This window comes from Tauraco erythrolophus, chromosome 1 (assembly GCF_009769465.1).
Source record: "Tauraco erythrolophus isolate bTauEry1 chromosome 1, bTauEry1.pri, whole genome shotgun sequence".
Taxonomy (NCBI): Eukaryota; Metazoa; Chordata; class Aves; order Musophagiformes; family Musophagidae; genus Tauraco; species Tauraco erythrolophus.
In genome coordinates this window covers 16,666,719-16,688,064 of record NC_141465.1, presented here as the reverse complement: position 1 = coordinate 16,688,064, position 21,346 = coordinate 16,666,719, and the positions used below count along the sequence as shown (strand labels likewise).

Here is a 21,346-nt window from a genome sequence, read left to right as displayed (position 1 = left end):
ACACCATTCCTTCTTCCCTTTCAGTTGTTTCCAGTTAATCAAATTATGGCTTTGTAAAGGCTTTGTCTTGCAAGCTAACTTCCAGGATATGTCTGTGAGAAGATGAACAGCTTTGGCAGAGAAAAAGCAGTCAAGTTCTTCTTAGATTAAAATATTCACTCTTTTGGGAGATCAGTTAGGGATGAATTATGTATTATGCTTCTGGGCCAACTTATTAAAAATTATACTGAAAAAAATCTGCACTTGAATGTTTGTTTTATCTTTTGTTTAATTTTAGACAGTAAGAACTGAACCCCAGATCAGTCCTTGGGGACTGTTGACTGGCAGGAAGAGTTTTTTGGCTTGGGCCATTATTCATGCTACTTGTAGACATTACAGGAAAAGTCCTGGATGATGGTAGACGTATTTACTTTAACTATTAAAAAAAAAATATTGAATATCTCTAAATCATCATACTTTTGCATAAATCCTTATCTACCTCCATGCATTCATTCTTTTGGAGTGTCATGTAGGTGATTCCTATGCCATATTTAATGCAATAATACCACTGGGCTCTTAGAACCCAAAGGAGAGGGTTAGAAATACTACCTCTGTAAAGTTAAGTATACAAATACAATATTACTTTTTATAGATTCAAAAAGTCATGTAGGTTGGAAGGGACCTCTAGAGGTCATGTAGTATTGCACAAAGGAGGTCCAATTACAGTAGAGTGCTCAGGACTTCAGCCAGTTGAGTTTGAACTTCTCCAAGGATGGAGATTCTGCAAACCATTCAAGTACCTGCCCCAATAGTTGGCCACTCTCATGGGGAAAAAAAAAAAAAAAATTCCTTGTTTTCCATGTTCCAGCTTATGTCTGTTGTATTCTCATTACCGTGCACCCTCAAGAAGAGTCCATTTCTGTCTTTGAAGACAGCAATAGGATCTCACCTTAGTCTTCTCATAAGACTGAACAAACTGGCTCACTTATGCATTCCTCATATGGGTGTTCCAGCCTGTTAGCCACCCTGGTGGGCCTTGAATGTGCAAAATCCAGGATATCATTGTGTCTTGTACTGGAGAAACCCAAGGCTGAACACAGTACTCCAGATGTGGTCTCTCAAGTGCCAAATGGAGGGGAAGAATCGCAGCCCTTGACCTGCTGGCTGCACTCTTGCGAACACAGCCCAGGATGTAGTTGGCTGTTTTTACTGTAAGGGCACTCTGCTGGCTCACATTCATCTTACTGACCTCCAGGACCCCCAGGTCTTTTTTTCTGTGAAACTGCTTTCTACCCAGCCAGTGGCCACCCTGTATTGCTGCACAGATTTATTCCAACCCCTCATGCAGGACATGGCATTTTCCTGCATTGTTCTTCATGAAGTTCCATTTGTCCAGCCTGTCTAGATCCTGACTTCTGGCCTATTGACCACTCTCCTCATATTTGGTATTGTCCACAAACTTGTTGAGAATATATTTTGTCCCATCAGCCTTATTGGTAGTAAAGATGTTCAACAGTGTTGATGGCCAGTATGAGTCTGTAAGCAAATAGCAAATTTTGGAGCTCTGGTATCTCGGCCGTTGCCTAAAAGGTGCAGTTTTGGTCTTACACTGTATTTAAAAGGCTGTGCCATGTGCCCTGTAAGCTAAATCATTGAAGTTATCTTGGACCAAAGTGGGGACTAGCAGTTTTTTCTCAGGAAAAAAAAGTGACGCTTAGACTAGTACAAGTCATGTCTGAAAAGAGCTGAACTGCAGCTGCCCACCCATGGAAGTCAACAAGAGTCCAAAGCGTGTGCACGGCAAGTGTCTGCAAAGACTGTAAGTCAGTGGAAGAGGTGCATGCTTGGCCAAAACAGCTCAGCTGCTTTCCCCATCCCCTGAGCATTACTTCAGTCAGCTGCAGGTTGAGCTAACTTGTTCTTTCTCCGGTTTCTGCCTGAGATGCCTTGTATTCGTATTTGGTAAATAGGATAAAATGATGTAAAAACTGAGTAGATTAAATATGTTCAGAATATTTTATACTGTCCTTCACCGATAGTTACTTGAGAACAAAATGAGGAAGAGTGTAGTCATCTTGTGCTCTTCAGCAAAAGTGTTATTGCCAGAAAAACGTCCTCTGGGATTTCTTTGGGGACAAAAAAAATCGCAAAAGGACATTCCTAATTAATTACAGTCATAAGATGAGTCAGTAACTTGTGATTGATGGTGTTACCAGTGGACTAGAGGTCAAATGTGGTCACCGTCAGCTGCCTGGTTTTTGTTTCATTGTTGGTCAGCCGCTCTAGAGTGTCAGTGTGATGGCTTGCCCCTTCCTATTTCAAGTTGTCAGTTAAAATTCACTGTCACTAAATAAAGGTCAAAAGCTCTTCAGTTAGAGGTGACTGTTCACTAATTAATATTTAGATTTGGACAGCTGAAATAATCTTTCAAGTGAACAAATATTTGCATTGTAAAAACCACTGTGTAACTGTAGTAGGTAGCTGTTTTGAAAGTTTCTTAAGCTGATCTGTTCCCTTGCTGTGACTTTTCAAAAGCACAGCTGGAACATGTTGATTATGTGGTGCAAAGCAAATTTACATAGATGTCTGTGCTGTGCTATTATGTTGCATAAGCAGCTGGCTTTATTCTGTAGGTCTTGAGCGTTTTGATAGGAACACATTCTATTTAAAATACATATTCAACAATTTGTAAAAACAAAAAGGTAACTAATATTGCTGTCAGAAGACAATTCTTCTGTAGTTGTGTATCCCTCATTGAGGATATGTTTTCTCCTTCCTGCCTATGGTAGTTCTTCATGTCTCCTATAGCCTTAACCTTGCTTAAAACATCCATTTCTCACTCGGTATTTATCAAGTCCTAAATTCCTGTGTCCCCAGCCTGTATTCTGCTAAGAGGTAGCTGGTCATGAGTGGTGTGCTCTGATTGATTGGCCAGCTGATGAGCCAGAACAGACCATGCTGAACTCAAATTATGGAATTTTACTGGTACTTACTTGGTATTCTGTCCTCTGAACGGCCATAGTGTCCATCTGTTGTTGTCATGCCATCATTCCCCCCTGGTTTTAGGAACTCGATATGTTGAAGATGCCTATTAAGTGTAGGTTTAATTAGTAAGGTTCTTAAATTATTATAGGGGAAATTGATAGTTGTAGCCAGGGGTTACTTAATGAAAAACAGTAATATTTCTTACAATAAAATTGACAGAATTGACTAACTGTAAGTATATTTTTATCAAGATTCTTACCCCTTAAAAAAATATAATTTTTAGTTTTAGAAACGCAAAAAAAACTCAAACACAATAGTTTCTAGTTGAATTATATAGATGCAAGCATATATCTCAATTTCCTGAGAGATTTAATAAACATACAAACAGTGGACTGTAAGAGAATTTATTTTTAGAATGGCATCGTATTGTGTATATTGGTTGCATCAATCCCAACTGTTCTTTAATGTTGTCACCTTTTCATAATAGCAGGGGTTTCCATATATTCAGTGTAATGTTTATTCTATTTGTGCAATTTAAGCAGTGTTCAGTATCTTACATAAGGTTTAAATTCTGATTACTTTTCTGTAAGATTCCTTCTTTATTTCAACCACGAGGAGGTTATCCAGGCTGGTTTTGTCTTCTGGTTGTGGTCTGCTTAAATTCGCTAGGGAAAGTTTCCTTCTTGTTAAGCAGCTGGCATGGGGTGATACGGAGAGGAAGAAGGGTGATCAAGGAACCAAATTCGTGGCTTTGATTAGTATTCAGTTGTTTATTTTTATACGGCTCCCTAATTCTCGGTCAACTGTTGGTTACAGGAAGAGGTCTACCTGAAATCTGTAAGCTGAAAGGGGCAATGAATGATTCCTGCATCCAGAACTAGGGTAGCCAAAATCATTACAAACTCTCTTTGCAGAGGAGGCTAGTGCAGACTTCTCTCTTCTACCCTTCTGTCACCACATATACTTCGGGAAGATGCAAGGGGAGTTTGGACTGAAAAGTCCAAAGTCTGAAGATATCTATGCAGGGAGGAAATGCATGTCAAATCTTTGGTAACTTTTGTTATTTGGCAAGAGCCTTGTTTCACCTCATATCATGTTTTATAGTCTTTTTAAATGACAAACGAAACCCACCCTTTTCTCTCTCCAGGTCTCCTGCAAGCGCAGAATCTCTTAACGCAACTACCTCAGCAAAGCCAAGCCAACCTCCTGCAGTCTCAGCCAAGCATCACCCTTGCCTCGCAGGTCAGGCTTGTTTCTACAGTTCAGGAGTCGCTTTGAGGGGATTTAAGCCATTGCAAGTGAATGGACCCTTTGTATTAATTACCGGAGTAGATATTGTGGCTGTAATAGTGAGTTCGTTTTTCTAGATAGATTCAGTGTAGAGCTGGAGTATCAGTAACGTCAGTTTTGTAGTTTCCACCCTCGTGTGCCTCTTTTCATGCATTTAACATTCTAAATTTTTATTTTTAGCTGAAAATTTCCATGATTGATATCTTGAGTTAACGGCACTGGAACACTATTTGATGTCTCATAAGACTTTCTCGGACAATCTACAAATTTGTGAAGTTGAGAGGAGCAAGGTGTGGGCTACCTAAAAAGCTCAAAAAGAGGATTACTGACAAGTATCTTTTTTTCCTAGAGACTGCAGTGGTAATCTATCTTTATTGTAGCCTAGTTGACTTATTCCTAAGTCATTGCCAGTCGTCGTAGTTACCTTCTGTGAAAGTGAAGAGATTGTTAGAAATGCATTAAAATATTCTCTTAGATACATGTTAAAATATTAAAGCTCTATGATTAAGCTTTCAGACTGTAAGGAAAAGCAATTTTAAGGTGCACGTGCCTGCAAATTTAATTGCACTTCACTCTGGGTTTTACTGTGCAGTTTAGTTACATGACTGCATGCTGTTCCTCAAATACCATGTAATGTCATACGGTATCTTAATGTCCAACTTGGTTGCATATAAAAATTTTCATTCTGTAATAAGATGCCTGAGTCTATCAGAGTCTTAGAAAACTACATTTTCTATTATACCACCTGTAGTATTTTTCCTGTACCATGTGGAAAATGGAATTTGTCTCACTTCTGTGGTTCATACCTCAGTTAGCAGCATGACTTGCTACTAAAGATTATACTTGGATTAAAAAAAAAGTATCAAAACTACAAAGAGAAAATAAATTATATAAAGGGGTGAAGTCAGTAAAGACATATTGTGGTAATTACCCACTATGTTTAATGTAAATTAAAAATATTAAAAACCTTTATAGTGTGACACATATATCTGCAGTCCTAGAAAGATCATATATGATCACGTTATTTCTCAAGTAATGGAATTATAGATCCTGACCTCCCTCTACCATCTGCTGTGCACTGCAAAATACTGCACTAACCCAGGAGAAAAACAACATAAGGAGCTACGCAAAGACTCAGACATATGCAGGCCATTTCTTTTAGGACAGCCATTTATGAACCTTTGTGTAGACTTTTCATAGTACTGTAGTGTTGCATAGACTTGAGGCTGTTCTTCCCTGAAGGAGTCCATAGTTTCAGAACTGGGCATAGGGCGGAAAACCACGAAGTCATCTTTACTTGAGAGCCTCAGCTGAACTGATTAGAATTTAAGTAGAGTAAACGATTTGTCTCTGCATCTCAGTTCATCTATGGCATGTAAGAAGGTAGCGTTATGCACTCAAAACATGTTTCCAATGTTCCTGTTGCACATGAAGCCTGAACTGTGCAATACCTAATCTTAATGTATTTTGTTCACCTGTGAATATTTTCCACGATGCTAAGTTTTTTCCAGATTCTTATTATTGCTGCATAGAAAAATGCTCTAGTACGCCAGTGTTCAGGAACAGTGAACTTTGTGTGGACTTCCTGGAAAATGAGCCTTTTATATAGAAAAAAAAATGTGACTGAAAAGGAATTATTTTCTGCAGGTTGCCTTTGCTTGATTTCTTGTATTCCTGGTACACTCATTCTTACTGTTGCGAGTGTCAACAGAAGAGTTGGATCTAGCTTTTTCTTACTGGAAGACTTGAGTCAGTCACAAGAGGTGGTATTAGAGGAAACTTGCTGTGTTTGCTGCACCTATATGTGCTCACTGTTCCAGGATTAAATAGGAGACTTGAATCTTTTGGGCTGATGACAATCTGCCACCTCACGCAGGCAGTAAATTCAATTTTAAAATTATTAAAAGGGGATGAATGCCAAGCTGTCTATAAATGATAGAACTATATCAAGTAAGAGTGTTCAGCCCTTCTTTGAGCAGCTTCTGTAGCAAGCAAAAGTTGTTGGTTATCTGCTGCATTGAGCATCTCTTACTTTTCTTTAATTGGTTCTGACAGAGCCTTTAAAAGGCTGTCATACTAATACAGCTTTCTGGATTGTGATTGCTCATTCTTGAGATGAATGTAAATCAATTGGAGGAACTTTCAGATCGCTGGAAATGTCAAATTCATTGATCTTTCTTACAGAAACCTCATATACCTTTTTTGAATTTAATTTTTACTGATTACTCTTTTAAGTCTGATTTTCATCTTTTCCTTGCTATCTTAATAGCCAGCAACCCCAACACGCACAATAGCAGCGACCCCCATTCAGCCACTTCCACAGAGCCAGTCAACACCAAAGCGAATCGACACTCCCAGCTTGGAGGAGCCCAGTGACCTTGAGGAGCTTGAGCAGTTTGCCAAGACTTTCAAACAAAGACGGATCAAACTTGGATTCACTCAGGTGAGACTGTGTACCTTAGTGTCTGCCAGTGTGGAATCTGAGGTCTCATCTTTCAAGTCTAGAGGTAGACGACAATTCCACCTTTTCCTAGGAGAACCTTCTTAAATAGGGTTATGCTCTGGCCTTTATGTAGGGGATTTCTAAGAAATAACAGAAAAAGCTATACATCCGTCTTACTTCCCTGTTGGTTTTAAAGCATAGCCATTTTCCCAGCAGGTACGTGCATTTACCAGCTCCAGATGTCATCGCATGTGCACTGTTCCTTCTATAGGATATAAAATGAATGGGACAAAGCACTTGAAAGCTGCCTTCAGAAGTACAAAGTTCCAAAAATCATAGAGTACAATTAACTGCTCTGTGTGTTTAAAAAGTATATCACAACCGTGGAGTTGCTTTGGATGTCGAAGGGTTTTTATCTCTGAAGCGTATTTTCCTATTAAACATCAATGATTTCTGTATTTAATGCTTTTGCTAAGGTACCTAAACAAAACCTGAAAGGACTGTCACTTTGAAGTTCTATCCTCACAGAGGTGAACTGGAGTCGTGGTTTGTTTTGGTTTGCTTAAAAAATCAGAAATACCCAAAGAGCAGAAGAAAAGTAATCTTGAACATAGTGAAAATGGTTAAATGAGGAGTACAATTAAAAGTACAAAGTGCATTTATATGTTCCATTATTCTGTTGAAGGGAAATGCTGCTTGGACAAAGAGTCCTTTCTTATTAATGTAAAAATGTATTTTTTTTTTTCCCCTGCAAAATTAAAATATCTGTCCAGGTAAATGATTAATTTTGGCAGGAATCTGTGGTAAGCATAGGCGTGATTTTTTGCTAGAAGAAATAGCATAGAAAAATCAAAGTAGGTATTTGAAAGTCTGAGCTCAGAGCAGTTAATCCAACATACGGGATTTGTTCCTCCCCACGCCCCCAAATAAGTAAATCTACTGTAGCCGAAAGTATGTGTTGAAGTCAAATTTATTTTTCTGGCAAAGTCCTAAATGTTTGGAAAATCAGGGTTCGTAATGAAAGTTCCTGGCAGCATCTTATTTATAACTCAAGAACAGAATGTTCTTAGCAAAATGAAGTGTGTTTTGCTGGCATGTGTGCCTCCTTTCCTCCTTTCTTTCCACTAGAGGGAAGCACAGAAATACAAGTGATGGACACGCACAAAAGCTAGAATAGAGCAGAACAGAAAAGAGGACACAATAGCTTCCCTATAGCCTGGCTGAGGAGGTTCACGTAGATCTTTAGTTATTATGTTTAATCTGCCCTGCCATGAGATGGTTATAAAGGCTCAACTAGACTTCTTAAGTTCTGGGTTAACCCTTCTTTATTGAACCCTCTTGTGAATTTTCATGGTGAGGAAAAACGAACACAACCGCTCAGGCTTACATTTCAGTATTTGCTTTTGAGCTTAAAAAAGAGGAATCTTGAGAAAATGATAAAATTGCGTTTGAGCATTCCTGTCCTACTCTGAGCTTGTATGTGTATAATTAGGCAGTTCTAATAACTTCTGCCTAATTGCATAATTGGATGATAATTAGATATCCCTATTACTTTGGTTTCCTATAGTTGGATAAATAGACTGCCTTTCAGAGGATAAAAGAAATTTATTTCCAGTGGTACTGTAAGCTTTTTCAGACTCACACCACCCCCGCCTTTCAAAAATAATTGTAAGATTTAGTTTGCATTGCGAACTAATCACTTAACTACATTCAGTCTTGTGAACGTTATAACAGATTTTGAACTTCAGCAGTTGTCTCCTCTCCCACCTCCAAAAGTGGGTGACAGACTTCCTTTTGTTTAATTGTTTGCCTTAAAAATATTTTCACCTGTGACACAATGAGCATACTGCATCTTAGCATTATTGCAGATATGTGACTAATGGTCAGTCCAGATTCAAGCTATGTGAGTGGACATTTTTGATAATGTTATTTTTAACTCTGTAAAGGGTATTACCTCTGCTGGTCCATCTGAGCTTCTTAACAGATCACTACACACGACAATGATGTACCTTATAATCGGTTTCAGTTCGGTCAGAGTAGATCAGATGTGTATATAGTGCCTTTGTCCTCTGTTCCATCCATCCTTTCGGTGGCCCATCCCAATATATAAAATTCTCATCCCAATATGTAAACTCCTTTGCCTACAGCTGAAATGCTGCCACCTTTTGGCATTGAAAACTATTGACAAAGAAACAGCCAACTATTCATTTTAAATCAGATGACAAATGTTAGTAAGAACAACATGAATACCAGAATTAAATTTAGTCGGGGGACTGGAGCAAATTTCATAACTCATTCCTGCCAAGACATAAATCAACTTATCTCTAAAATGGTTTACATAGCCAGGTTTTCTTCTTCATAAACCCAGTAGAGCATCCATGTTACTTCTCTTGGAATGATTTATGAGTTTTAAAATGCATGGAATCCTGGCGCATGGGTAGAGGTATAAATGTTGAGTTCCCACATGTTTCCTCTGATTGAAGGGCATACAAACCAATTGTTCTGGTCCTCTCCTAGGAAGGAAGTTGTTTTCTTTACGCAACCTGCACAATTTACTAAGCTTACCAACGATTGTTTTCTTCCTCGCTTGGATGTGGCCACTCTGCATGCTGTTAGTATACTTGTATCAAGCTGTGGTTGTGGATCTGACCTAAAAAGAAAGACAGCAAGCTTTACGCACAGTCCCACTAACCCACTTGCAATTAAACCCCACTAACTATGCTCAAGCTTTTCAGTCTCTTCTTCTAGACTTTATCTACCTTTTTTGTGTTAAAAAATAAAAATCTAAATTAAACTACTTTAGACCAAATAGCGTACTTAAAAAATACTTACATTTTTTAAAAGGGCAGGACCTTCCAGCTTTAAAACAAATCAACAGTGGATTGGTGTTTTTTTTTCAAACAAGACTTTCCAAGTGTGAACTATATAAATGTGTGCATATATATATACACACATATATAAATATATGTATAAGGATAAGCAGAATGTGTGATAGCTGGCTAAAACTGAGTTTTGGAAAGCAATAACAGATGTGAAGAGATGATCATCTGTCTTTAAATCTCCTGGATAGCTTTTTGGCAGATGGGTAATGGTAGTGAATACTACCGTTAATCATTATTTGAAATGGTTCAACTTCTTGTCTGCTTTGAAATGTGTATCTGTGGGGAGAAGTTTGATTTGAACCTCAGAAGATACTAAAAGTTCAGATAAGAATATTTTTGCATCTATTTAAATGTGATATACGTTTGCAGACATCTTTTCAAGAGTGTTTTCTACTAATACGAGAACATGAATTCACTTCATTTCTACTTATTTGGACTTTCCTCCTTTGGTGTGAAATATGCAGATACTTAAATCTGCTCCAGAAGATAGCTTGGCCTTTACTTATTTTAAAGAACTAAGAAAAAAATTACAAGTTAATGTTCAGAGGAGTGTTCTGCTCAGCGATAATGCTAGGAAGACAAAGGATGAGGGATTTCCTGGAAAGAGTTACATGGTTAAACTGACTGAGGTTTGACATTTCTTTACGATTATTTGCTTTACCATGAATCTTGGTAGTGCCGAGCAAGTTTCTGTGAAACTGAAATCCCATACAGCAGTGGAGTCACTAAGAGAACACAAGAACATGACATGATTCCTTGCTTTGGAAGTGCTTATGTTAGTGAAATCCCTTTTTTCTCTTTCTTTGTCCAGGGTGATGTTGGGCTCGCTATGGGCAAACTCTATGGAAATGACTTCAGCCAAACTACCATCTCTCGCTTTGAAGCCTTGAACCTCAGCTTTAAGAACATGTGCAAGTTAAAGCCACTTCTGGAAAAGTGGCTTAATGATGCAGGTGAATGAGTCTGTGTATTTCTTCACCAGCCTACCAAAATCAGTAGGATTCTGAAAAACCGCTTCGTTTGTGCCCTTACGGTTTTATGAAGCCACCGATCTTTGTAACTGTCCATGGGACAGAGGTGTAAGAATAAGGGTCCATGCTTCTCTTTTCATGTGCCCATACACATCCAAAATCATTCCAATGTGAACTTTCAGAATTGTGTTCTGCAGCCAGCTGAATAATCGCATGGGGTGAGGTATAATATGTGTCATGGTCTCCCTCCTTCATGTATGTTAATGCATATAACTTCTAATCCTCTTCTAGCTTTCTTTTTCAGATGTGTAGTAGAGAGAGGGTTGCATGGTTTGTTGTTTCAGTAGGCAGAGCTTATTGCATTCATCTCCTCCCACACCCCTGTGTGCGTTCTTCTCATCTCTCTCCAAGGGTCCATATAAACACTCTCTCCCCCCACAGGAAGAAGTTTTTGTGAGTTAGGTTTTACTTTTTCCTTCCAGAATTATTTTTTTCCTGGGATATAAGTTATTCACGATGCCAATGTTGGTAGTATTTTCTGGGGGGGGTTGTTTTTGGGTTTTTTTTCTTCCCACCAGCAAAAGGAACTTGGATGGTGCTGCTAGGTGTTAGGATAGAGAGTGTGTGAGAGTGCTGTCAGCCAGTTTTTTCTTCCAAGTATACAACTGTACATGGTGTAAAACTGATGGATCTGCTAAACAGATGGCAGGGACGGTGTGTGCCTTCCTATTTTTACCAAAATGAAGAGAGGATTATGCTGGCACCTGCAGTATTCTCTGAAATTTTGAAAGTAATTGGATGCAGCGTTGAAAATTTGTCCTGCATTGAAACAAGGAAGTGTCATTCTGTTGCGCTGACAGGGCATCTTTAGGTAATCTAGATCTGTGATAGAAAACATAAAGATCTTCACACTGAGTGCTCTAGTCTACAGGCCAGTGGTCCCCAAACCTTCCAGCAACACTGGATGAGTCCAGTGCTGTAGGGAATGTCATAGTTTGCTTTTCCTGCTAGCCTGAAGAAATACTTGGATCTGTAAAGTTAAGGACTGTAAACAGTGTCAGAGTCCTTCACAGTCTGGAAAGTGGGAACCATTGTCTTTGATTCCCACTCAGTTTCGTGAAAATCTTTGGCAGAAAGATTCAGATGACCTTAAAGGCTACTTTTGGGTAAAAACAGGCAGGAGAAGCATACTAATGACCCCTTTCATTACATAACATTGGAGTGTTGGAGATCTCAGCTTGTTCTGTGAGGTTTTCAGGATGGAGAGGCTGCCATTATTGAAAAAAAAATCAAATCTAGAAAATAATGACCTGAATGTACTTACCCATTTGAGCCTACCAGAATGGTCTTATGCATTGTGAACTTTGACACCTACTTATCCCCCACAAACCCCAGTGCAGTTGAGGGATCTCCAGCCATAAGTAATAATTTTGTTTAAATTCCCTGCTGGATCTTGCCCGTCAGTTATTTTGCACTTTCAGCAATGAAGTAGAGTCAAGTGTATTCTCTTTTTGCTCTTCCATGGAACCAAAGAGACAGGATTAGGGGTTGACAGCTAGAGACCTAGTGAAGCTAAGGAGGGGGAGCTGCTAGCTGGGTAGGCTGTTTGGTAGAACTGCATAGCACTGCGTATCTGCTGAGATCTCCAGAGAGAAGAGGTTGAACACTGTGAAGCTGGCTATGAATTTCCCCTTCCTCTAGTATATTGCAGAGTGGGTAGAAAAAATTTCAGACTGCTCAGATTTTTTTCATAATTACCTGCGACTTACAACTGTGGCTCATGGATATCAGCTACTTCTTTTTTTCTTTAAACTGTGACTTGCAGTAAATGAGCATGGGGTGGAATGAAATAACGGAGACAAATTTTTTATAGGTATTACAAAAGGGATACTGTGGTAGCATACAGGAGCAGAGAGCACTCTCTGGGCTTACTTGTAGCTTTTAAATACGTGTCATAATTTATAAGTACAATGATTAATGCATGTGATCTTTGGAAATCTCTATGTTTCTGGAATAGATACAGAGTGGGTTTTAACATACCTTGCGCAGGTGAAGAACAGTTGCATTAGAGTGCACTGCATTCAAATAAAATCTGATTTATGTTACTTTCTTTTTTCAGAAAACCTCTCATCTGATTCAACTCTCTCCAGCCCAAGTGCCCTGAATTCTCCAGGGCAGGGGATTGAAGGCTTGAACCGTAGGAGGAAGAAACGCACCAGCATAGAGACCAACATACGTGTGGCCTTAGAGAAGAGTTTCCTGGAGGTCAGGGATCCTGTTGCTCTGCTCAGCCTATAAAAAAATGAAGTAACTTTGGTTAACAATTGTATCTGTTAGAGTGGACCTGTTACTGTGCTATTTAGCAAAGTGCTTGTGCTAAATAAGGTGAATACAAAGGCTGTGCCAAGAATAACGCCATCAAAAAAAACCCCGTAAAACCCCTCAAAAAAACCTCATTGGCTCTTGCGGTTTGCTGACTTTGTGATTTTGCATTCCAAGATACTGAGCCGTAGATCTAAGCTTTTAATATTCTGCATATCAAAAAGAAGAAAAAAAAGATTATCATTTCTGAGGATGGATAAATGGAGTGACAGTCTAAACATAATGTGAGGTTTTTAACTGGCCTTACCTTACTCTTGTTAGGTGCTTTGTGCAGCTGTATGGGCAGATAGCCTCTCTAAGCAGCCTCTTCCATCTACCTGTCTTTCATTGTAGGTCTAGACACCTTGGGGTTCCTTTGGCTATTGATATAGCTAATCTCTCCTATTCCTTTTCGAGAGATGCTGAAAGAAAGATTTACTTATGAAGGTCTAGAATTCCTTGAAAGATTAATTCACAAGTCATCCTTTTTCTCAAAAAAAGCATGTGAGCTTAGTCTTCATCTCTGAGGAATACAGCTTGCTATTTATTGGTAGAAATGTTCCTGTAACTAGGAAGATGGAGGGCAGAAGTATCTATTATGGTCTATCTCTACTGTACCACTGACCCGATTCTGGATATAAATGGCACATCTAAATTTCTGCCTAGTGAAGAAGAAGCTATAATGTAAAACTTCAGAAGGTAATTTCACAGCTTTTCAAGTACCATTTCCTTTTCTCAGAACCAAAAGCCTACCTCGGATGAGATCACCATGATAGCTGACCAGCTAAACATGGAGAAGGAGGTGATCCGCGTTTGGTTCTGTAACCGACGCCAGAAGGAGAAAAGAATCAACCCACCCAGCAGTGGTGGAACCAGCAGCTCGCCCATCAAAGCAATTTTCCCTTGCCCAACCTCACTGGTAAGAGTCAAGAAACATGGTTGACGAAGATTGCTGGAAGAGATAATTCTGTTGTGCTCACTGTGGAAGTTGGACATGCTACCCCTTCTTTGTACAGCAGACTTGTTCTCACAAATTTGTATTTTACTGGCATTTTAAATATCCTGCTTGCATACTATATGAGAGAGATAATGCTTACAAATCAGGCACTAGTTGGGCCTTCGGTTTGGGTGTTCTATTTAGTCAGCTCATGAGTAAATATTCTGACTAGCAAATTTGCAGTTGGGGTTATTGCTTTGCACGTATTCCAGATAGTAACTCCAGTTTATATCTGGACTTTCTCTCTGCCCGGACTTTTTTTGTAAAATAAAAAAAAATGCTTAGCAGCTCTACCCCTCCCCTCTTATTTTGGCTGTTCTGATAAGTAGATGAGCAGCAGTAAAACGTATAATTTGGAAACTTAAGTGACATAAATCCAATGATACCGTCGTTGTCACTTTTAGTCAAGAATGATTTATATAAAAAAAGGTGTGGAACAAAGGAACAATTTAGCTAATACTCATGTAATTAATTTCCCACACTTGTATTTGCCTCAGGTAAACACAAACTTCATGAAAATAAGAGTAACAAAACACATGCATCAAGGTTCCTTCAGCACCTTTGCTACCAATGTCCATGGAGGTCTGTTTTCATAAATAGAAACAGTAGCTGTTAGATTTCATAGTAGCTATGCTAATAGGAATGTGGTGGAATTTATGTAGCCTGTAGCTGTCCTTTTGTAGTATTTATTCCACCCTCATCACTGTAGCAGCTAATATCTTCCAGTACTTCATTAAACCATTCATTTTGGTGACATGTCATTCTTTCCCCTCATCCTTGTCTCAGGATTTGTGCATGCAACCTTTTGTTTCAGGGGAAGGGATGTGTTAAATGTACTTAGTCTCTTTTTTTTTTTTTTTTTTAATTATTTTTTCTTTTTTTCCCCCCCAATTGGCAAGCAGGGTTGCATGCCTTGCTACCAAAGCAGAACACGGCGAGATTTTTGATAGTGTGTTTTAGTGACCATGCAAGTTTACTGGTGACTGCAACTTAAGAAAGCTTTCCTACATAAATTTCGCTTTTATTATAAACTGCCGATGTTTGTAAGAAATTGAGGTGTTAACGACAGTCTCCATTTTTTCAGTGATGTTTCACTAAAGCATTTTCACTCAATGTAAGCTTCTCTTAAGACTGCGCTACCATTCAAGTGGGTGTTCCAGCCCTGCTGCCCCCAGCCTTCGCTGGCTACGTGCCCTGTTGATTCCTTGTGTCAGCTCTGGAGATTAAGTGTCCCTAGGATGATTTGGCTTAGTTTGCTAGTTTGGCTGCAGATTAAGCATGAGAAGAAAAATGATGAATTTTCAGTATGGCTAGATAACCCATCTGACTTGCAGCCCGGCCGCACAAGCACAAGGGCTCTGAAGCAGCACTGGAGGGGACTGCTCCTTTTGATGGCAGCCCAAGTCAGTCGTCGTAAGCATGGGACTAGCTGTATTAATTTGAGGTCATTCACTGCCCTGAAATATGGACCGTGACCTTGGCCTTACTGTTCAGTGGCCAGATGACAGATACGATGTCTGGGCTGCATTAGTGGGAAGTGTACTATGTATCTAGCTCTTCTTTATTTCATACACTATTTGAGATGGACAGAAAGCTTTTCCATCTGTCCCAGTTGCCCCAGTCTTGTTTAAAATGCATGAAGCATTTGACTTCCTGTAAGAGGATATGCAGCATGAGAGAGATTTCTCTGATAATAAACCTAAGGTAAGAGAGGGGAAAGGAGGAAGGTTTTAGCCTATATCCTTAGCTATGTTCTCTTGGGCAATTCTAAAGGATTCGTTTCTCTCATTGATGTATAACAGCCTTCAAATATTACTGTTGGACACCATTTCTTGTCCATAAAAAGTCCTTTCTCTCCCTATATTTCATTTTTCCTCATAAACTAGTTCCACCAGCCTTAAATCTTTGGTGTTTTTTTATCTGTAATGTCTTCAGTTTATTGTAGCTTTCTTGTAATAAGATGTCCACGAGTAAAATTAGCTAATGTCATTTGAATGTTTTACAATTCGGAGATCCTTCCTCTGGCACAAGGAAACTTATCAAAGTAGAGCTTATAATTTGATTGAGTAAAAGCGAAATGCTATTCTGTTTATCCATGTAAACGTTACCCTAAATACCTTTGGTAATGCTGGGGCATTTAAATAATTTTATCAGAGAAATAGATTTGGAGCTGAAAATATGTTTAAACAAGAAAGAAACCCATGCAGAAGTAATGTATTTTGTAACTCTTTCTGTAAGAGTGACTCTATTACAACAAGGTACTGTCTTTGGGGAGGGGCAGAGAAGGAGGGCTAACCTGCATTCCTGAGACAGTATGGATCTAATGGATGTATCTCCCTTCAAATACTGATTAAGAATAAAGATATGGCTGGTAATTAGAGAAGGTTCTATGGTTGATCCACTGAATGATAAAGTAATGGAATTACAACAAAGTTAGTTTGTATGCAATATTTTCCCTGGTAACTTCCTCAGCTGAGGATGGGAAGAAAGAAATCCAAGTCTAGTTAGATGTCTTTAACAGTTGAGCAGTTGCATTCTTTTTTTGACCTCCAGGTGGCAACCACGCCAAGCCTTGTGACTAGCAGTGCAGCTACGACCCTGACTGTCAATCCTGTGCTCCCTCTGACCAGTCCTGCTGTAACCAGTCTGTCAGTCACAGGTAAGGGCCTTTTTCTCTTGCCCCCACAGTAACCTCTACCATTTTCCCCTTTTAAACTCTTCAAAAGGTCATTCAGTATTGGTCACTGTTATCCCGGGACATTCTTGTCTTAAAATCATAGAATGATTTGGGTTGCAAGGGACCTTAAAGATCATCCAGTTCCAACCGTCCTGCCATGGGCAGGGACACCTTCCACTGGATCAGGTTGCTCAAAGCCCCATCCGACCTTGGGATGCCTTGAACACTTCCAGGGATGAGGCATCCACAACTTCTCTGGCCAGCCTGTTCCAACGTCTCACCACCTCCAAGAGAAGAGTTTCTTTCTTATACCTAATCTAAATCTACCCTCTTTCAGTTTAAAGCCATTACCCCTTGTCCTATCACTACAAGTCCTTGTAAAAAGTTCCTCTCCAGCTTTCTTGTAGGCCTGTCATTGTTCCTTGTTACTCTACTACAGAAATTCAGTCTTTGTGGTCATTCAGTTGACTTTTCTGGGAATAAAAATAAAATCACGGGTGATGCTGAAATGAAATATACTATATTCCAATGCTAGCTTCTAGTGCTGCTCAGCCTCCTGTTGGGAAGTGTCATTTCACTGTAGTCTGAGCTTCTCATCTTGGTCTCTTGGTGCTTCTTGGTCCTACAGAAATGTGTGTTTGTCTCCCTTTCAGTTGGATGTGCAGTTCAGTTCAGGTGGGTAGTGGTTTCTATTCAGTCATATCCATGTTTTGTATGGATCTAACCAGAATCAATCTCCTAGGCACAACAGAAACCACCTCCAACAACACAGCAACAGTGATTTCAACAGCACCTCCAGCTTCTTCAGCAGTGACATCGCCCTCCCTGAGTCCTTCCCCTTCTGCCTCAGCCTCCGCTTCAGAGGCATCCAGTGCCAGTGAGACCAGCACAACACAGACAACCTCCGCTCCCTTGTCCTCCCCTCTTGGGACCAGCCAGGTGATGGTAACGGCATCAGGGTTGCAAACAGCGGCAGCAGCCGCGTTACAAGGAGCCGCACAGTTGCCTGCAAATGCAAGTCTTGCTGCCATGGCTGCTGCAGCAGGACTAAACCCAGGCTTGATGGCATCCTCGCAGTTTGCAGCTGGGTAAGGATGAATTTTTCACACCCTGTTAGATGAGATGACAGAAGAGGGAAGGAGAATTCTTGGGATAAATTGCTTTTACATGTCGCTGTTTTCTGGTAGCTCACTTGATGATTCTGGTGTCATTCATCTCAGGTTCTGAAGGTTTACTTATATAGATGATAATTGGCCTTTCCCATCAATGTACACAACTACTGTTTTCGTTTTACAGATGAAAAAGCTGTAGTGCAGCAATGTTGTCATTTGATAAGTCATCCGTCCCACTGCAGAGCTTGACTTAAGAGCTGCAACTTACCAGTGAATTACAGAATCTGTTCTACTAATTGTAACATGGAAAGCTAGCCTAGACTCACTTCACACATCTGTATTCATTTCTCCATCGTGAGCAAGGAGCTGTAAAGGACGTATGATGATGTATTGTTGAAGTTTTAGTTTTAAAAATGCTGCTCTGAGAGATGACTCCTTGTTTCTTCAATCCCTCTTGATTTACATCTTTCTTACCTGAATTTGGGAGATGCCTAATGAGTGGCAGTTTCCCCTAAAATACTTTACAAGAATATTTTACAGCAATAATCAATACGAGTCATGTATTTACAGTGCCTGTACTTCAGGCATGTTGCTAACCACGCAGCTGAAAGGCAATGTCTACTCAAGGCATCATGAAGGAAAAACTAAAATAAACTAAAATTAGCTCTTCATCTCTGGCCTTTCCTCCTTCCTTATCTCCCTCTTTTTTTTCCTTTTTTTTTTTTTTTGGTGAGGAAAAAAACGATGGTGTACTTCTGAACAGCGACAACCTTTTCTTAGAAGTAACATTCCTTCCCTTTGTCTTTGTTTCTTCTTCCACGATCTTGCTTCCTGCAGAGGTGCCTTACTCAGTCTCAATCCAGGGACATTAGGTGGTGCTCTCAGCCCAGCCCTGATGAGCAACAGTACACTGGCAACTATTCAAGGTTAGTCGCGTTCCTTTTTGTGCATCTCTGTCATACAACGTCAGTTTTCATGCTCTGCTTTTCTCTACCAAAAAAGAACACTGGCTCCTCAGCATTGGACATAAATGTTCTAGGAGTACAGGTTTTACAAAATTTAAATGTGCAAATACGTTTTATGTATCGCAGAGATAAGAGCAGGTACAACTTCAGAAAGGGGATTAGAACTGTGCATGATCTTGTGGTGATTTACAGGAGGCATTTAAGATATTGAATGTGATCTGGAATTTATTTTGTTATCCTCCCCCCATTGGCATGTCTCTCCAGTAGGTTAGAGATTTGCTTTTTATATCTCTTCTAGGATAAGCTTGGGCAGAGTTGTGCTGTCTTGAGGTCTGTTAGGAGGGCAGTTCCGAGCAAGACTTGATAGAATCATAGATAGAATCATAGAATAGTTAGGGTTGGAAGAGACCTCAAAGATCATCTAGTTCCAACCCCTCTGCCGTAGGCAGGGACACCCTCCACTACACCAGGTTGCTCAAAGCCTCATCCAACCTGGCCTTGAACACTTCCAGGGATGGGGCAGCCACAACTTCTCTGGGCAACCTGAGAAGTTCTCAGGCACAACTTCTCTGGCCTCACTACCCTCAGAGCAAAGAATTTCTCCCTTATATCTAATCTGAATCTACCCTCTTTCAGTTTAAAGCCATTACCCCTTGTCTTATCACTACATGCCCTTGTAAAAAGTCCCTCTCCAAAGGGACTGATCCTGGATTCTTGTGCTCATATGTATTTAAAAAGAACCTACAACAAACAACCTACCACCCAACATCCTTCTGTAGAACTTTAAATCCATAAACCCTTATTCAGAGGGGTAAAAATTTCATTTGGAAGTGCTATGCAGCCAGAAGTTTCCACTGACTTTAGCAAGAGTTGTTCTCAGTTCATAGTTTGCCATCTGTAAAAACTAGACAGTGCAAGTGCCTAAAGAGCTGGCTAACCTATGTATTCAAATATCGTCTAAACTAGCTTAACAAATCTTGTTTCCAGGATACAAGAAAGAGCCATTTCATAAAGCGTCACAGATAAATTTAGGAGATCATAATCTAAGGCAGACCGAACCCTGTAGACTGGTGAGAGTTAAGTTGTGACAGTAGTCCTGTGTCAACATTTAAAATGTTGCGCTCAAGGTTACATGTCCGTCTTTATCTTGTGATAGCTGTCATTTCACGTGAACACTCATCTCAACCGTTTCCAGGACAGATTGCCAAATGGATGGGTTTTCTGTGGCAGGAAACATAGACCAGTATTGTGCTTCAAGATCTGAAGAAAGACATGATGGAATTAGTTTAGGAGTAGATGACAGGGGCGTTTTAGTATCTGCAAGGTCTTGTCCACTCTTCATAAAGAGTTATTTTTTTAAAAAACAACCTATGATCTGATGGCTGTTGCTAGTGGTGTAGAGAGCATGCACACCAGAGAAAGGAAAATGCGGAGACTAGTTGCTTTTAGGCACGTTTTGCATTATTGCTTACTGCTGATATTATCTCCTCCCTGCTCAATTTTCCCTTTTTTAGCTCTTGCATCTGGTGGCTCTCTTCCAATAACATCACTGGATGCAACTGGAAACTTGGTGTTTGCCAATGCCGGAGGTACTCCTAACATCGTAACTGCCCCTCTGTTCCTGAACCCTCAGAACCTTTCTCTGCTCACCAGCAACCCGGTTAGCTTGGTCTCTGCAGCTGCAGCCTCCGCAGGGGCCTCTGGACCAGTCGCCAGCCTTCACGCCACCTCCACCTCAGCTGAGTCCATCCAGAACTCTCTCCTCACGGTGGCCTCTGCGAGCGGGGCCACGTCCACCACCACTACTGCCTCCAAGGCACAGTGAGCCGGGCTGAGCTGTGCTGCCAGCAGCCTGTTTCACTGTGCGGTGGGACTGGCTGCCAGCGGGGTTTATAAACTGAAAATGTGATGGGCATCCTCTCGCCGTGTTGCTGGGGACAAGGGAGAGAAGGAAAAATATGAAAAAACAAAAGCAAAACAGGAAGGATTTAAAGCTGGGACAGACATTTGCCTAATTTTATAATAAACACTGTCTTTTCAGGATCGCTTCATGGATCGGAGAACTTTCTAACCAAAAATGTAAAAAAAAAAAAAAACATAAAAAAACCAACAAAAAAAACACAAACAAACAAAAAAAAACCACAAAAAAAAGTGAAAGGACTACTTATCATTTCCAGCAGTCACAATGACAAGTTAAGGTGGGTTATCAGCTCAAACATAGGAAGGGGATTTCTTGTTTCTTTTCGGTCTAAATATCTTTCTTTTTTAATTATCATTTTATAGGTCTGTTGTACAGGCCATTATGTCATACAAGGTGTTTATAATCGTATCAATCGTGTTGGGGGTTCCTTTCTTAACTGGTACAATTTAGGCAGGCCTGTATTACTGGTGTATCTCTATTATTATTATTATGATTATTATTATTATTATTTTTATATATATAGTTTGGACGCGTTTGTCTTTTGCTCCTGGATTATTTTCAGCGAGCTCCCACACCACGGGGGGAGGGCGGGAGGGTGGAGAGGAAGAATGGAGCACAAATAGACTTTCTGTCCTAATTAATCTTCTGGGAACGTTCTGAACAGTTTCCTCATCCTTGAATGTGTCTAATGGTTACTTACAGGGGTCAGAAGAATTTCTGTTCATCATTTGCGCAGGAAGCTCAGTGTAGCAGTAGAGATGGT

The 21,346-nt window shown here is 40.0% G+C and overlaps 1 protein-coding gene across 11 annotated transcripts in view; it reads left to right on the top strand.

Annotated features, from left to right (window-relative positions):
* Nucleotides 1–21,044, top strand: part of POU2F1 (POU class 2 homeobox 1) — a 111,368-nt gene extending 90,324 nt beyond the window's left edge. For all 11 annotated transcript variants that reach the window (XM_086617495.1, XM_086617485.1, XM_086617477.1 and 8 more), the window contains 9 exons: nt 4,112–4,206; nt 6,524–6,697; nt 10,391–10,532; nt 12,670–12,815; nt 13,651–13,830; nt 16,462–16,567; nt 17,328–17,673; nt 18,535–18,623; nt 20,177–21,044. In XM_086617495.1, the coding sequence (XP_086473621.1) occupies nt 4,112–4,206; nt 6,524–6,697; nt 10,391–10,532; nt 12,670–12,815; nt 13,651–13,830; nt 16,462–16,567; nt 17,328–17,673; nt 18,535–18,623; nt 20,177–20,487 (1,589 nt within the window). In that variant the 3' untranslated portion in view covers nt 20,488–21,044. The remainder of the gene's footprint in view (nt 1–4,111; nt 4,207–6,523; nt 6,698–10,390; nt 10,533–12,669; nt 12,816–13,650; nt 13,831–16,461; nt 16,568–17,327; nt 17,674–18,534; nt 18,624–20,176) is intronic.
* Nucleotides 21,045–21,346: the final 302 nt, after the last annotated feature.